This window comes from Microtus pennsylvanicus, chromosome 5 (assembly GCF_037038515.1).
Source record: "Microtus pennsylvanicus isolate mMicPen1 chromosome 5, mMicPen1.hap1, whole genome shotgun sequence".
Taxonomy (NCBI): domain Eukaryota; kingdom Metazoa; phylum Chordata; class Mammalia; order Rodentia; family Cricetidae; genus Microtus; species Microtus pennsylvanicus.
This window is the reverse complement of record NC_134583.1, coordinates 122,392,829-122,406,967: the sequence shown is the minus strand read 5'-3', so window position 1 is coordinate 122,406,967 and position 14,139 is coordinate 122,392,829. Positions and strand designations below refer to the sequence as shown.

The 14,139-nt window shown below is 42.6% G+C and overlaps 1 protein-coding gene across 1 annotated transcript in view; it reads right to left on the bottom strand.

Moving 5' to 3' along the window:
- Abcc2 (ATP binding cassette subfamily C member 2) overlaps nucleotides 1-14,139 on the bottom strand; it is a 60,322-nt gene that overhangs the window by 40,892 nt on the left and 5,291 nt on the right. Inside the window, exons 3-9 of the mRNA XM_075974151.1 lie at nucleotides 8,069-8,194; nucleotides 6,650-6,784; nucleotides 6,339-6,446; nucleotides 5,767-5,822; nucleotides 4,334-4,568; nucleotides 2,001-2,164; nucleotides 349-526 (exon numbers count right to left, since the gene is read on the bottom strand). Of these exons, the coding sequence (XP_075830266.1) occupies nucleotides 349-526; nucleotides 2,001-2,164; nucleotides 4,334-4,568; nucleotides 5,767-5,822; nucleotides 6,339-6,446; nucleotides 6,650-6,784; nucleotides 8,069-8,194 (1,002 nt within the window). The remainder of the gene's footprint in view (nucleotides 1-348; nucleotides 527-2,000; nucleotides 2,165-4,333; nucleotides 4,569-5,766; nucleotides 5,823-6,338; nucleotides 6,447-6,649; nucleotides 6,785-8,068; nucleotides 8,195-14,139) is intronic.

The following is a 14,139-nucleotide window of genomic DNA, read 5'->3' as shown; positions in this document are numbered from 1 at the left end:
TGACCCTCACTCCTTCTTCTCTGACTTTACCTTATTTCCCAAGGCTTTCCATTTTGTGAGGACAGGCAATGAGAATAGGTGTCTGAGCCTTCAGGGCCAAGTGGCAGACCCCAGGCAGCTTGCTAGCTTCTCCCCAGGATGCTCAGTATCATGAACACACTTCATTTTTTAATTTCCAAATAAGGATTTAGGGGAACCTTATAACTAATCAAAATTAAGTTTTGACATTAATTTTCTTTTCTATCAACTTTTTCTCAATCTTGGAATAAATGTTCATATTTATTGTTTTTTCTTGGGTTTGATTTTTTCTTTTTTCTTTTTTTGGCTATACTTGACATAATCACTTACCTTCTTATATACAGAAGCCATGACAGTTGTCCGTACACTCATTCCCAACACGAAACACAACTGAAAGTAACTCTGAAGGCAGAAAGACTGGATGAGACTCACAACAAACATCAGGATTGCAAAGACAAATCCAACCCATGCATATGTGCCACGGTCGCTCACAAAGGCAATGAGAAATCTGTAGGAACAAAACCAAACAAAACCACTCACTCATTAGATCCCCAAGGGCTCCTTCTTCTATTCATGTCCAGCCAAAGTCTCACTATTGCATTGCAGGTAACAACACAACCAAAATTGTCCCTGACACAAGCTAAAGTCACCTGACAGGAGGAACCTTAATTAAAATGATCAGGCTCTAAGTGGATGTAAGAAATTTTCCTTTCCTTTCCTTTCCTTTCATTTCCTTTTCCTTCCTTCCTTCCTTCCTTCCTTCCTTCCTTCCTTCCTTCCTTCCTATCTTTCTTTCTTTCTTTCTTTCTTTCTTTTTGGTTTTTCAAGACAGGGCTTCTGTGTATAACAACCATGGCTTTCCTGGAACTCACTTTGTAGACCAGGCTGGTCTTGAACTCAAAGAGATCTACCTGTCTGCCTCCCAACTGCTGGGATTAAAGGCATGTGCCACAATGCCTGGCTGGAAATTTTTCTTAATTAGCGATTGATGGGGGAGGGTTTAGTCCACTGTGGGTGGTTCCATCCCTGGGCTGGTGGTCCTGGGTTCTATAAGAAAGCAGGCTGAGCAAGCCATGAGGAGCATCAGCCCTCCATGGCCTCTGCATCAGCATCTGCCTCATTGTCCTTGTCCTGCTTGAATTCTGGCCTTGACTTCTTCACTGTTGGAGTGTGGTGTGGAAGTATAGCCAAATAAACCCTTTTCTCCACAACTTGCTTGGTCATGATGTTTCATCAAAATAATAGTAACCCTAAAACATTCATTCCCAGTACTCGGGGGCTAAGGTAAGAGAACTAAGAATTTAATGTCAGCCAGCCTAGGCTACATAGAGAGACTCCAAAAAGTTCGTACTTGTTCAGCTTAACAACAAAGAAGTCTAACGAGTATGTGGCCTCCTCTTAGGAGAGGGACACAGAAAAGAGAAAGACTAAAGTGTCATCTGAGAGCTCGAAAGCAGCCTTGTGCTTTTCATGCACACAAAGCCGGAAAGTGATGTAGGATTCCCCTCTGTATGCTGGGAATACCATTGGTTAATAAAGAAACTGTCTTGGGCCTGCGCAGGGAACAGAGGTAGGAGGGGAAAACTAAATAGAATGCTGGGAGAAAGAAGGAGGAATTAGAGAGAAACCATGTAGCCCCGCTGGAGACAGATGCTGGAACTTTACCAGGTAAGTCCCTGCCACATGGCGATACACAGATTACTAGAAACAGGTTAAGTTAATATATAAATGTTAGCCATTAAGAAGCTAGAGCTAATGGGCCAAGCAGTGTTTTAAATAATATAGTTTCTGTGTGATTATTTTGGGTCTGAACTGCCGGGCGGCTGGGAAGCAAACAAGCAGCCTCACTGCAACAGGAAAGGGGAGAAAAGTAGGAGTATTTTCCAAAACAGGAGCCCAGTGAACACTCTTGCTCATTACACAAAGGGCAGGGGAAGGTAGCAGCGAAGGTCTAGAAAGGACAGCAAGTCCTGGGCACTCACTTCAGTAGCTGAGGATTCAGAAACATCAGAATATCGTGTATAAATTTCAATATAAATGATTTCAGGGTCACCACATAGAAGGTTTTGAAGAGGGACTTCACCAGCCAGGACTTGGGGAAGTCTTTTGTGGTCTCAGACTTCTTTTTCTTCTTTTTAGCTTCTTCCTATGTATAAAACCAAAAACAACTATGTCCATAGAATTATGCAGTGAAAGCCTTCTAGACTGTGCTCTGAATGGCTTCAGGCTCCAGCAGGGCCTACGAACCCACTACCCTGTACAGTTGTAACCTTCTCTTCACCTCCTTATTGCTGCCCACCTTCTGACTTTTCTCTTCCCCACCCAACTCGTATCTTTAGGATTGAAAAAGCAGACAACCAAACAAGAAAGAATACATTATAAAGATAAGCATTGACAGACATTGGGAATTCCCATACTCTGGAGGCTAGGACAGAAGGATCATTAATTTGAGGCCAGCCTGAGCTACACAGTGAGTTGAAGGCCAGTCCTAACTACATAAAAAAGACTGTTTCAAAAACTCAAGGTCTGAAGTTGTAGCTCAGTATGTAAAAGGGCCCCAGACCTTAGCACAACTGATTCAATCCCTAAAACTCAGCATGTAGGCAGTACCATCCACCAAAACAAAAACAAAGACCTAATTCATCAAAGCCCATAGTTCTGGGAAAGTCTCTAAATGTCCTAACCATACATTTTAGCATCTGTAGCTCCACTTTGGGCTAAATTTTCTTGTTAACTGAAGTGTGTCAATCCAGAACATGGTTTTTGTGCTTAAAATCTCATGCTGAGAAAGGCTCATGGCTACATTGGGATCACGATAGATAGATTGATAGATAGATAGATAGATAGATAGATAGATAGATAGATAGATAGATAGATGATAGATGGATGGATAGATAGATAGATAGGTAGATAGATAGATATTCATACTCTAGAGAACCCCAAGTAATACAAAGTCCCTATCTCAGTATCTTAAAATATGCCCTTCTTTGGAACTAGGATCTGTGTGAGTGTAAGCAAACTGCTCTTTAAGGTAGACTGTAACTCAGCATGACTGATACCCTTATAAAAGGAAAAGAAACAGGGCTAAGATGGCTGTGTGACAATTGAGAAAATGAGAGGGATGGTGTACCCACTAGCCAAGGAATGCCTAGGATTTCTAGCCTAAAACAGAAGTAGGAAAGGCAAAAACCATTCTCTCCTCCATGTTTCAGGGAGAAAATGACCCTGTTGGTGACTTGAATTCAGACTTCTAGCTTCCAGTGTTCGGGATGATGCATTTCCCCCTTCCTCTCCCTGCTCCGACACTATCCTCTTCTTTCTCTGTGTGTTTGTGGTCCTGGGAATCAGCAGCCACTCTATCATCCTCCCTTCTCCTCTGCCCTCCCCTCCCACTTCCTTCTCTTCTCACTATGCTGCCCAAGCTGCTCTCAAACTTATGATCCTCCTGCCTGAGCTTCCTGAGCAATCACTGTGCCATGCTTGTGTTTGTTTTGTTAAGAGCGCTTCTTACTCTCAGCATATGCACTGGCTTACTGCTTTTTCCCTGGTTCTCTGAAGATGAGCTTCCTCTCAGACTTGTTTGCTGTACCCATCAGACCAAATAGACACACAGCTGTGCTCAGGAAAAGTTTGAATAAATGAGTCAATATGTTAGCTAATGAGCACTTCCAATACAATGCAGTTTCTAGTAAAGATTGTGTGTGTGTGTGTGTGTGTGTGTGTGTGTGTGTGTGTGTGTGTGTGAACCCATGTGTGGAGAGACAGAATGTTTGTGTGCCGGTCACAGGTGTGCTAAAGTATGCACCTGGGTGTCAGGACTACCTTCATGTGTTGGTCTTGGCCTTTTTATCTTGTTTGAGATATGATCCCTTCCCTGCCGCTGACACCTAGCTGGCTGGCCTCAGAGAATCTGCATATTTTCCTGTCCCCATTTCCTGTAGGTACCTAGAATTACAGATGCATGGTCTGCTGTGGCTAGCTTTCATGTAGGTCCTAGGTATTCAAATTCAGGTCACCAGGTTCATGTGGAAAGTGCCTTTACCCCCTAAGCCATCCGTCTCCCTAGTCCTAGTGATGTTTTCATTATTAATAGATATTTTCATTATTAATAGTAATTACTAGTATTATCATTGTTACACAAAAGGAATTACATACCCATGCACCCACCACTCAGGCGTTGCTAGACCTGTGTACGTCACTAATAGAAAGTGCAGTGAGAAGTGTAGGGTGGTATGAAAACATGAAAAATCAGAAGTGACACCACCTCCTGCCTGAGACATACAGCACATTCACACAGACATTGTGTTAAAGTTACCAGGACAAGAACATCTTGGCTTTGACTCTGGTTCTTGTTCAAACCGTGCAGTGTGGCCTCGGGGTTCTTCCGGGACTTCTTCTGCTGCCGCCTCTGAAGAGCCTGCTTGGCTTTCTGCAGATCCTTTGTCATGAACACTTCAAACTTGCTTACCATTGTCTTTGTTTTAAACTCTTCGTCAACATCCAAGACATCTTCTAGTGTCAATGGATGTTTGTAGCCTTTCAGAACAGTGCTGGAACAAGAATGACCCACAGGCTGAGACCCTAAGTGCTGCGTCGGTCTGCCTCTACAGAGCCTATCCTCGATCTGAGCTAGAGGGATGACGTTTGGGGCTTCTCTACTGTTCCACTATCTCCATCTCCTGGCCTTTAATCTAACAGAAGAGTGGGGAGAACACAGGGACAACAGAACGTGCTAGAAGACCATATGGAAGAGAGAAGGGGAGATGCTCTATTGGGTCAAAAGTCAAAGGCATCACCTTCTGCTCTCATTCCTTCTCCTTTAAGTGACAACTGCCTCTCTACACTCTGGCATCCCCTTGAGGGACCTCCATGATGCCCTTAGCAAATGCAGCAGATCTCACAGCTGCCTTCATACTGCATCTGTGGACTGGGCCTCTCCAACTCAGGGCTTGAGGAGGTGAATGGAAGACTAATGACATCTTTCTTTGTAACAACTCATAACTCAAATCTAGCTTTTTCTCCTAATAGGAACAGTGTTACTTTCAAATTAGGATCTTTTTGAGATATATCATTAGATATTTAAATTTAATGAATTGATTTTAGAGTACATTCATTACTATATCACAATTTTGCTTTTTTATTTTGCTTTTAATTATGAGTATGTGCACATGTGTGCAGGTGCCTGTATACGCTGGAGGCGTGAGATCTGTTGGAGCCGGAGTTACAAACAGCAAGTGAGTCTCTTAACATGAGTGCTGGGAACTGAATTCGGGTCCTCTGAAAGAACAGCAAGAATCTTAGCTGCTGAGCCGTCTTTCCAGCCCCGCAAACTTGCCTTTTAGACATTCTAACTATCTTTATAGTCTGTATCCAGTGTACATAAAACACGTATGGACCTCACCAGCCTGTCAGAGGGTTCACGGACTACAAAGACCAAGGACACCTGTTCTAGACCCTCTTGTAGCTCAGGCTGGAGTGTTTTCCTTTCCCTCCAAGCCCATACACATCACCTGCCTCCACATTCTCCTGTTTCTCCGTGGAACTCTGAGACTACCAAAAATGATTACCTCCCAGTTTCTCCTCCTTGTCCTAATCAGTCCAACAAAGGGGCTGAATTAAACTGACCTAAACTCTCTAAGGAGAAGAGAAATGGAGGCCACAGGAGGCCCTTTAAAAAAATTGAGCTAGTCTTCACTTTCAGAGAAGTGTGTAAGGATACAAGTAACCCGTACTCCAGGCACTTCCTACCTGTCATACCAACTAAACGTAATGCTGCTCAGAAATGAAGCGGTGGATGAAGGATTCTGAAAAACAGAAAACATTGAAAAGTGAATCAATTGGAAATAGGAACTCTATGGGACTCTAAAATCAGAAACTGATTTTCTAGACCCGGCTTTAGAGACTAGCTGTTACGCTGACGTTGGCTGTCAGTGTGCACTCAGAGGCTCCAACAGCCAGGTTTTCTGGCATAGATATATGAGGTAGCCGCCTGTGTGGAACATTTACAGGTGAACATGGAATTTGCTATTTCCACAGACTTAGCAGTCTCCTCTCTCTAGAACATTCTATAGTGCAAGCTGAGCAACCCTTCTCTAAAATCCGGGACCAATCGTACTTCAGGCTTTGAACTTCTTCCAGTTTGCACTATTGTACAAACTTTTTTGAAAGTTTCAAATTTGGGGAGTTTTGGACCAGTGATATTCAGTCTGTCCCTTATTATGGGCTCATGAGACCTCATAAAACCCAGATATCTCCAAGCTACATAGGCTCGGCACCCGCCAGCTAAATACTGTATGAAATGAACGTAATTAGAGTCTCACATGTGAGGAGTCGCTTGAGTCTGAAAAGGCTGACAGAATAAGGATGATAATCTGGAACCCGTAGGAGACGAAGAACACGTAGGAATAGGCCGTGTTAGAGTTGCTGTCCTGTGGATGGGAGGCAAAACAAATGAGTTGTTTTCTATAATCACAGTCTAGTCAATCCATGTATGCCAATGCTTATGATTAAAGACTGTTACTAAACCCTTTGGTAGGATTCTATCCTGGAGCTCAGATTACTTGAGGCCATTTTTGGGGGGTGTATCTGAAGCTGCTCAGCACATCTTATCGACACCCGCTTTCCTCCTTACCTGCTGGAGCGCTCGTATCAGAGTCTGAAATTGGAACGTGCTGCAGACGATGGAGAGAATCCAGAACATGGACAGGAACCAAGAGTTCTTCTGTATGCATCCTTGCCTGCTGTGTTGGATCACTAAAACCAGGATCTAGAGGAAAATGCACAGGAAACGTTGAAGCACAATGTTACCACCAAGGATGGAGGAGGAAGGGTGGGGGGGAACGTGGAAGAGAGGGGGCTTGAAACTAATCTGGCCAGGCAGAGAATACATGAATGTCAGGCTTACACTTCCTCCTTGATGCTATTGAACCCTCTTTCTAGCTTCATCTCTACTCTTCGGTGAGAAGTTAGTAAGAAAGTAGAGGGTTCCAATTGAATCTTAGTAGAGTTGCTTTAAGAATTATGGAAACCTTTTCAGAACACAAGGAAATCCATAGCAGGCAGTGGTTAGGTCGAGAAGGTAGATTCTGATGAATATACAGTTGACTGTATCTTGATCCTATAATATTGGTCTAAGAAACTCGTTTTTCTTTAAAAAACCCCAAGCCTTGTCTTGTATCATCTCACTGAACCATGCTGGCTCCTATACTTAGGGTTATGCTAGCAAACCACTGTTCTGAAGGAAGAAAAGCCATGATGGGTAGCGATTATCCATTGTCCTGGTGTAAACAGTGCTGCTGTCGTAGACTCAATTTCCAAAGCAATGTCACTAAATGAAGAGTTGGGAGAAAAATCAACCCAGTCAGTTCTGTTAGCCAGATCCAGGACACCACTGTCTGAGCAGTGGTCCCAAAGAAAGATTCCTGGGGAGAACTGTTGGATCACGGTACTGAATGAAGCAAGGGGCTCCAAGGTTATAGTGAACACAGGAAAATCAAAGCTTCTCATTTTTTGAGAAAGTTTGTAAATCCAAATAATTTTGCGTCAATTTCCTCCTTTAATATGATAGCAACTATTTAATCACTAAAAAAAATGCTGTATGGGCCTCTCCCTAAATAAAACATACCTGCAGGAAAGATAGTAGTTCCTTCTTTCCCTTCTCTGTTTTGAGAGGGGCTGGAGTAGAACTCATACCCTCTGGGACTGCAGGTGTGTGTCATCTGGCTTAGCAGTTTCTGGTATCGAACTTACATATAGCTTTAGACTCAGCGATCTGATTAGCCATTAGCCAGTTAAAAATAATGCTTACATCATTTAAAAGTTATTTTGCATTATGGAAGCTAGATCTCATCTGTGGTCCTTAGATGGCAAGACATTAGGAAGTAAGAGTAGAGAAGGCTCTGTAGATTAGAGTGCAAAACCAGAAGAAATGTGTTTCACTTTTTGAGAAGCTAGCAGGTGGAACTGGGACTACTTCAACACCCCAAGAGCGCATCTCAGCTCGTTACGGGTTACGAGAAGATAGCACGGCGGGAGTGGTACTGGTCCTTACCCATGTGCATATGTAGAGGATTGGATTAGTATATCTGACAGGAGGAATTGCGGCTTGTCCAGTATCTTCTGTGAGTGCCAGGCCCAAGTCTATGGCTGCTAAAATGAGAAGAAACACAACGAGCACCTGAAAAGAGACAGGACATGCCACTGCTGAGAAGGCTTTCAGGACCTCGGAATGGTTTGCAGCAACGGTGCACAGCAAGTCAGATAACACACTTAATAAATAAATAAATAAGTAAGTAAGTAAAAATAAAGTTCAGAGTTTGACACAGTAACTATACTCCCAGCACATGGGAAGCTGGGGGAGAAAGATCATGAGTTCGAAGCCAGACTGGGATACAGTGAGAACATGTTTTAAAACAGGATACGTAAGCCATGATAAGCATTTTTGATGTGATGGTTTTGATGCCCTCTGCTGGCCTCCTAAGATACCTGCAGCATGTGGCACACATACAGAGACACTTAGACACATTTAAAGAAATCTTTTTTTTTGTTTTGTTTTTTTTTTTGAGACAGGGTTTCTCTGTGGTTTTGGAGCCTGTCCTGGAACTAGCTCTTGTAGACCAGGCTGGTCTCGAACTCACAGAGATCCGCCTGCCTCTGCCTCCCGAGTGCTGGGATTAAAGGCGTGCGCCACCACCGCCTGGCCCTAAAGAAATCTTAAGAAAGAAAGCTTTAAAAGTAATAGTGTGTGGCGTCCATGGCAAAGTCCCAGAAATCCACAGAGCTGCTCCGTCTTGGCTCCCCTCTCACAGCAATCATTACCCAGAAGCTCGCTAGCCCTGTCCCAGAGATGCTCAAAGTGCTCCAGGGAAAGGACCACTTGATTAGGAAGGAGACTGGTGTGTGTGCAATAGCCAATGAGAGACTGAGGACTTCTGCTACCACTCAAGTGGATGAACAGCTTACTAGCAGCTCTTCTAACCGAGAACCTCATGAGAGTTAAGCAAGTAACTCATAATTACTGATCCATGGAAAATATAAGGTAAAATTGTTTATTCTTGGGAGGAATCTGTTCAGTATACAATATTTTTTTTAATTTAAAAAAGTAGAAGAGGGGCTGAAGAGATGGCTCGGTGGTTAAGAGCACTGACTGCTCTTCCAGAGGTCGTGAGTTCAATTCCCAGCAACCACATGGTAGCTCACAACCATCTGTAATGAGATCTGGCGCCCTCTTCTGGCATGTGGGCATGCATGGAGGCAGAATGTTGTATACATAATAAATAAATAAATCTTTAAAAAAAAGTAGAAGAAAAATATCCGTACTAAAGAAAAATGTTGAGGGAGCTGGGAGATAGCTTAGTCAGCAAAGTGCTTGCTACCCATTCCTGAGAACTTGAGTTTGATACTCAGTACTCATGTAAAAAAGATAGCAAGCACTTTTAGTTTGAAGCCAGCCTGGTCTATGGTCTACATTGTGAGTTCCAGAACAGTCAGGGATTCATAGGGAAACCCTGTCTCAAAAAAACAAACCAACAAAAAAAAAACCCCACATAGGCTTCATAGTACATGCTTGTAATCCCAGCACTGGGAAGGTAGAAACAAGAAGATCCCTGGGGCTTATCAGATAGTCAATTTAGCCCAATTGGCAAGCCCCACATCCCAGTGAGAGACTCTTTCTGAAAGAAACAATGTGGATGGCTCAAGGAAGGACACTAAAGGTTGACCTCCGGCCTCCACATGAACACTCATGCATGCTGATGTGTACCCATACAAAGATGAACATGCATACACAATTGCATGCACATGCGCTCGCTCGCGCACAAGTGCGCGCGCGCACACACACACAGGCACACACACACACAACCTATTCTTTAAACTGTTAATCTGGGAAGCAACTTGTTGTACAGAAACAGAAAATTTTGTATTAAGTTTAAAAGGAGAATTCAACCCTAGAAGGAGCCTGTAATCTCAGCACTCAGAAACCGAGGAATTTCAAACAGCCTGGGCTACAGAGGATCAGATTCCAACTTGAAAAAAAATCCATTTCAACATTTCAGCCTTTCTGATACTCTTCCCGTTGGTTATGGGCCCCAACCTTGACCTCACAAAACCTTTGAAGTTAATATTGCAAACAACTGCAATTATTTCACCACAGGTGCCTTCCCGTCCCATGAGCTCATAAAACATTATTCACAGCTACTAAAGACCCACCTGGCACCAACTGGGGTAGATTGCTGCTTGTTCTGAGAAAGTGGTATCAGTATCTCCTCCCCCACCCCCGAGACGAGGACCTTCTCTGCTGTCATCTGTTCTCCCATCATCCCTTTCGCTCCTACCTCCCACTTACATAGTAAACAGTTCATCCTGGCCTTGTTTCTAACAGGAAACCGCTTGTGTAAACAATGTGTATTTATACAAATGTGAACACAAATGCACCCATCACTCTCTGCTTTGGGGCTGTAGATTCATTGTAACCAGCTGTCTGAAGCTCCTGAGACCAGGAGTTCCCGGCCATGGTCAACTTGACCCTTGAATACAAAATTCTCTTCCTTCCTTAAGTTGCTTTTTCAGGCCATTTTGTGGCAGCAATATAGTAAAAGTAAGGAAGGCATCAGCAGGTCAGGTATGCTTTAGAAGGTGAAAACAAACTGCTAATAGTGACAGATACAATAGCTGTTGTGGCATAGTCATGTTGTACACTGTAGAGATGTGTCTCTGCCTGGGCACCTTCTGATTGGTTTAATAAAGAACTAAATGGCCAATGGCTAGGCAGAAGAAAATAGGTGGGAATTCCAGGGAAAGAGAGGAACCCAAGGGATGAATTTAGGTGTGCCAAGATGCCAGTAAGATGCAGACCAAGTTGGACATACAGAATGGAAGAGAGGTTAAAATGAAAAAAAAAAGCAATGTAGAAAAACATAGATCGATAAAAGCAGGTTAATTTAAGGTATAAGAGTTAGTGGGGGACAAACCTAAAGCTAAGGCCGAGTTTTTGTAATTAATAAGAAATCTCTGTCATTATTTGTGTTTGGCAGCCAACAAGAAAGTCTGACTACAAATGAGCTTAAAAGTCACCATTAAAAGGCAGCGTTGAGTCTGAGCAAGACCTAAGCGCTGCTGTGCCTGGCATCTCTGTCTGTCCCGCTAGGCCCACTGTACACCGCATTTCTTCAGGCCTACAGTGTGGTCATGGCTTAGAGCTATGAAACTCCTTGGTGGACATGTGGGCCTGTAACCCCATCCCTAGGTGGGCACAGGAGGGAGAGGCAAGAGGATTGGTGGGGACTTCTGAGTGCCAGTCTAGGTCCAGCCACAGTGAGAGACCTCGTCTCAAGGGAATGAGGTAGTCCCAGAGCAGTGACCCCAGCTGGCACCTCTGGCCTCCGGACTTGCAAACACCTGTCCACAGACTCTCACTTTCTCTCTGCCACGTACGGAATTAATAGAAAACAAAACTGCAATGAGATACCATTTTATCTAGCTAAAATGAGAAAGATGGATAGTGATAAGTTCTGGTGAAAATTAGAATTACAAACTTCCTACATTGATAATAAAACACAAAAGGGTATGGGTGCCTTAGAATTTTTAAGTTCCTCAAAAGATGACCTAAAAATTCTATTTGTGTGTACCTAAGAAACTGGAAACCTCTGTCCACTAAAAACCTAATGCATAAATATTCCTGAGAGCATCATTTAATAGAGACAAAAGTAAAAACAACCCCAAAGTCTATCAACTGATGAATGAATAAAAATGTAGTCTAGTCATGTAATATTTTTCAGGCATAAGAATGAATAAAATGCCAGGCGGTGGTGGCACCCGCCTTTAATCCCAGCACTTGGGTGGAAGAGGCAGGCGGATCTCTGTGAGTTCGAGACCAGCCTGGTCTACAGAGCTAGTTCCAGGACAGGCTCCAAAGCCACAGTGAAACCCTGTCTCAAAAAACCAAAAAAAAAAAAACCAAAAAAAAAAAAAAGAAGTAGATTTGTTGTTGTCAGGGGCTAGGACAGGAGATAGCAAGAAAAAACTGCTTGAGTTTCTATTTGGGGGTGATGAAAACGTTCTAGAGTAGCTAGTAATAATTAATAGTAACCTTACATCTACTATAATAAAATAATTCTAAAAAGAAGTGAAATACTAACTCAAGCTGCAACATAGATAAACCTAAAATACTTTGTTAAGCAAAATATTAGACACGAAAGGCTACCTAATATATAACTTTTCATGAATCAAAAGTCCTGAGTAGGGAACTATAAACAGAAAATAGGTTGGGGGTGAGATGGGAATGGGGGAGACATGAAGAGCTACAGCTTGGGCTCAGGGTTGGGTTTAGAGCGACGAATCATCCTGGAACTAGACTCTGACAGTGATCACATAATTTTGGAAATACTCCAAAAGTCACCTAATTTCACACCTTGATTAGAGAGTTTTATAGCACATGAACTATAATCTCAGTAATGTTTTTTAGATGATGCATAAGAGGGGCTGCTATCCAGCCTCTGGATTCTGACTTGATGGCGTGCATGGTGCTATTGCTGCCATCTTACAATCATACAATAGCCTTAAGAGGCTTGATACCCTGAGATTACGAGAAAACTGACAAAACCGTCATCTGCTGATGTTTCTGGCGTTGTTATATATGATAACAAATTGCCTACTGGCTAATTCAGCAGAAGTGCTGTGCTAAAAAGCCCTAACTGATGTAAATATGTTCTTTGTAGTCAGCTCTGATAGCATGTTGGTCAGCTTTTCATCACCATGATAAAATATCTAAGACGAACATCTTATAAGATGAAAGGTTTATTTTAGCTCCTGGTTTGAGTTTGTGCTCATTTGGGCTCATAGCATCAGGGAACATACAGTAGAAACACCTGGTAGGAGAGGTCCTATCACGTCGCGACAGCTAAGAAGCATAGAGAAAAGCTAGAGGAAGGGCTATCATCCCTGTATCTCTTTCAAGGGTATGCCTTTAAAGATCAGGTCTCCTGATGGTTCTGCCAACTCACAAGAACAACACAAGTTGATGATTAAGCCTTTAGCACTCAAGATCCAAACCACAGCACATAAGTCAAATGCTTAACTGACATCCCATGTTCACAGCTGGCTCAGTCATGCCAGCTGCTTCCTTCTTCCCATATTCCCACTCCATGGCTTAGAGCCCACTACCCACATCCATCACTAAAGCAAGTAAAGTGAGCTCTAAAGAATGTGATTGCTATCCTGGGAAGGCCTGGAACATAGCAGGAGCTACTGGTACCCAGAGTAAATTAATCTTCATTGCCTATACGTGGGGTAAAGGTACAGTCGAGGCTGGTTCTCCCCCTGGGGGAGCTGGTGAGGGAACCCAGACAGTTGTCAAGGGTTTAGAGCTTCTTATCAGGGAGAGGCCAGCTGTGGAAATAACACACAAAAAGAAGAGGTCTACCCCAGCTATCTATGCTAATTAAGACTTTTATTAATAAATACAAATGAAACTAGGAGTTGCTAGGAAACTGAGAAAAACAATGTAAGCAAAGAAGATGGTCAAGATAATTAAATAGAACAATTGGTTCTCAGATCAAACAGAAAATAGTAAGTGAAGAGAATTTTAAAATTAATATTCTAAGGCAGATTTGAGAAAACATTGTATCTTTTTTCTTTCTTTGTTTTGTTTGTTTGTTTGTTTTGTTTTGTTTTCCAGACAGAGTTTTTCTGTAGCTTTGGAGCCTGTCCTGAAACTAGCTCTTGTAGACCAGGCTGGTCTCGAACTCACAGAAATCTGCCTGCCTCTGCCTCATGAAGACATCATACCTTTTAAACAGGTGACTTTTTAAGAAAAAGCATATTCAGAAATTAAGAAAAATCTTAATAATTGCTGAATAGTAAAATAAAGATTCTAAGACAACTGGAGGAAATCATTGGGAAAATCTAGCAAATAGAGGAAAAGAGAAAAAGTATTTGAAAAGGAGAGATAGAGACAGAAAGAGTGACAGAGAGAAAGAGAGAAATTGGGAAGAAAAAAAATCCACCAGGGATCTTCAATATCTATCCAAAAGAAATCTGAAGACACAGAATTTCCAAGTTAGAAGAAAGGAACTAAGAGTAACATAAAAATTTCTCAGCAATAAGAAAGCTGCGAGTCTTTAGGTT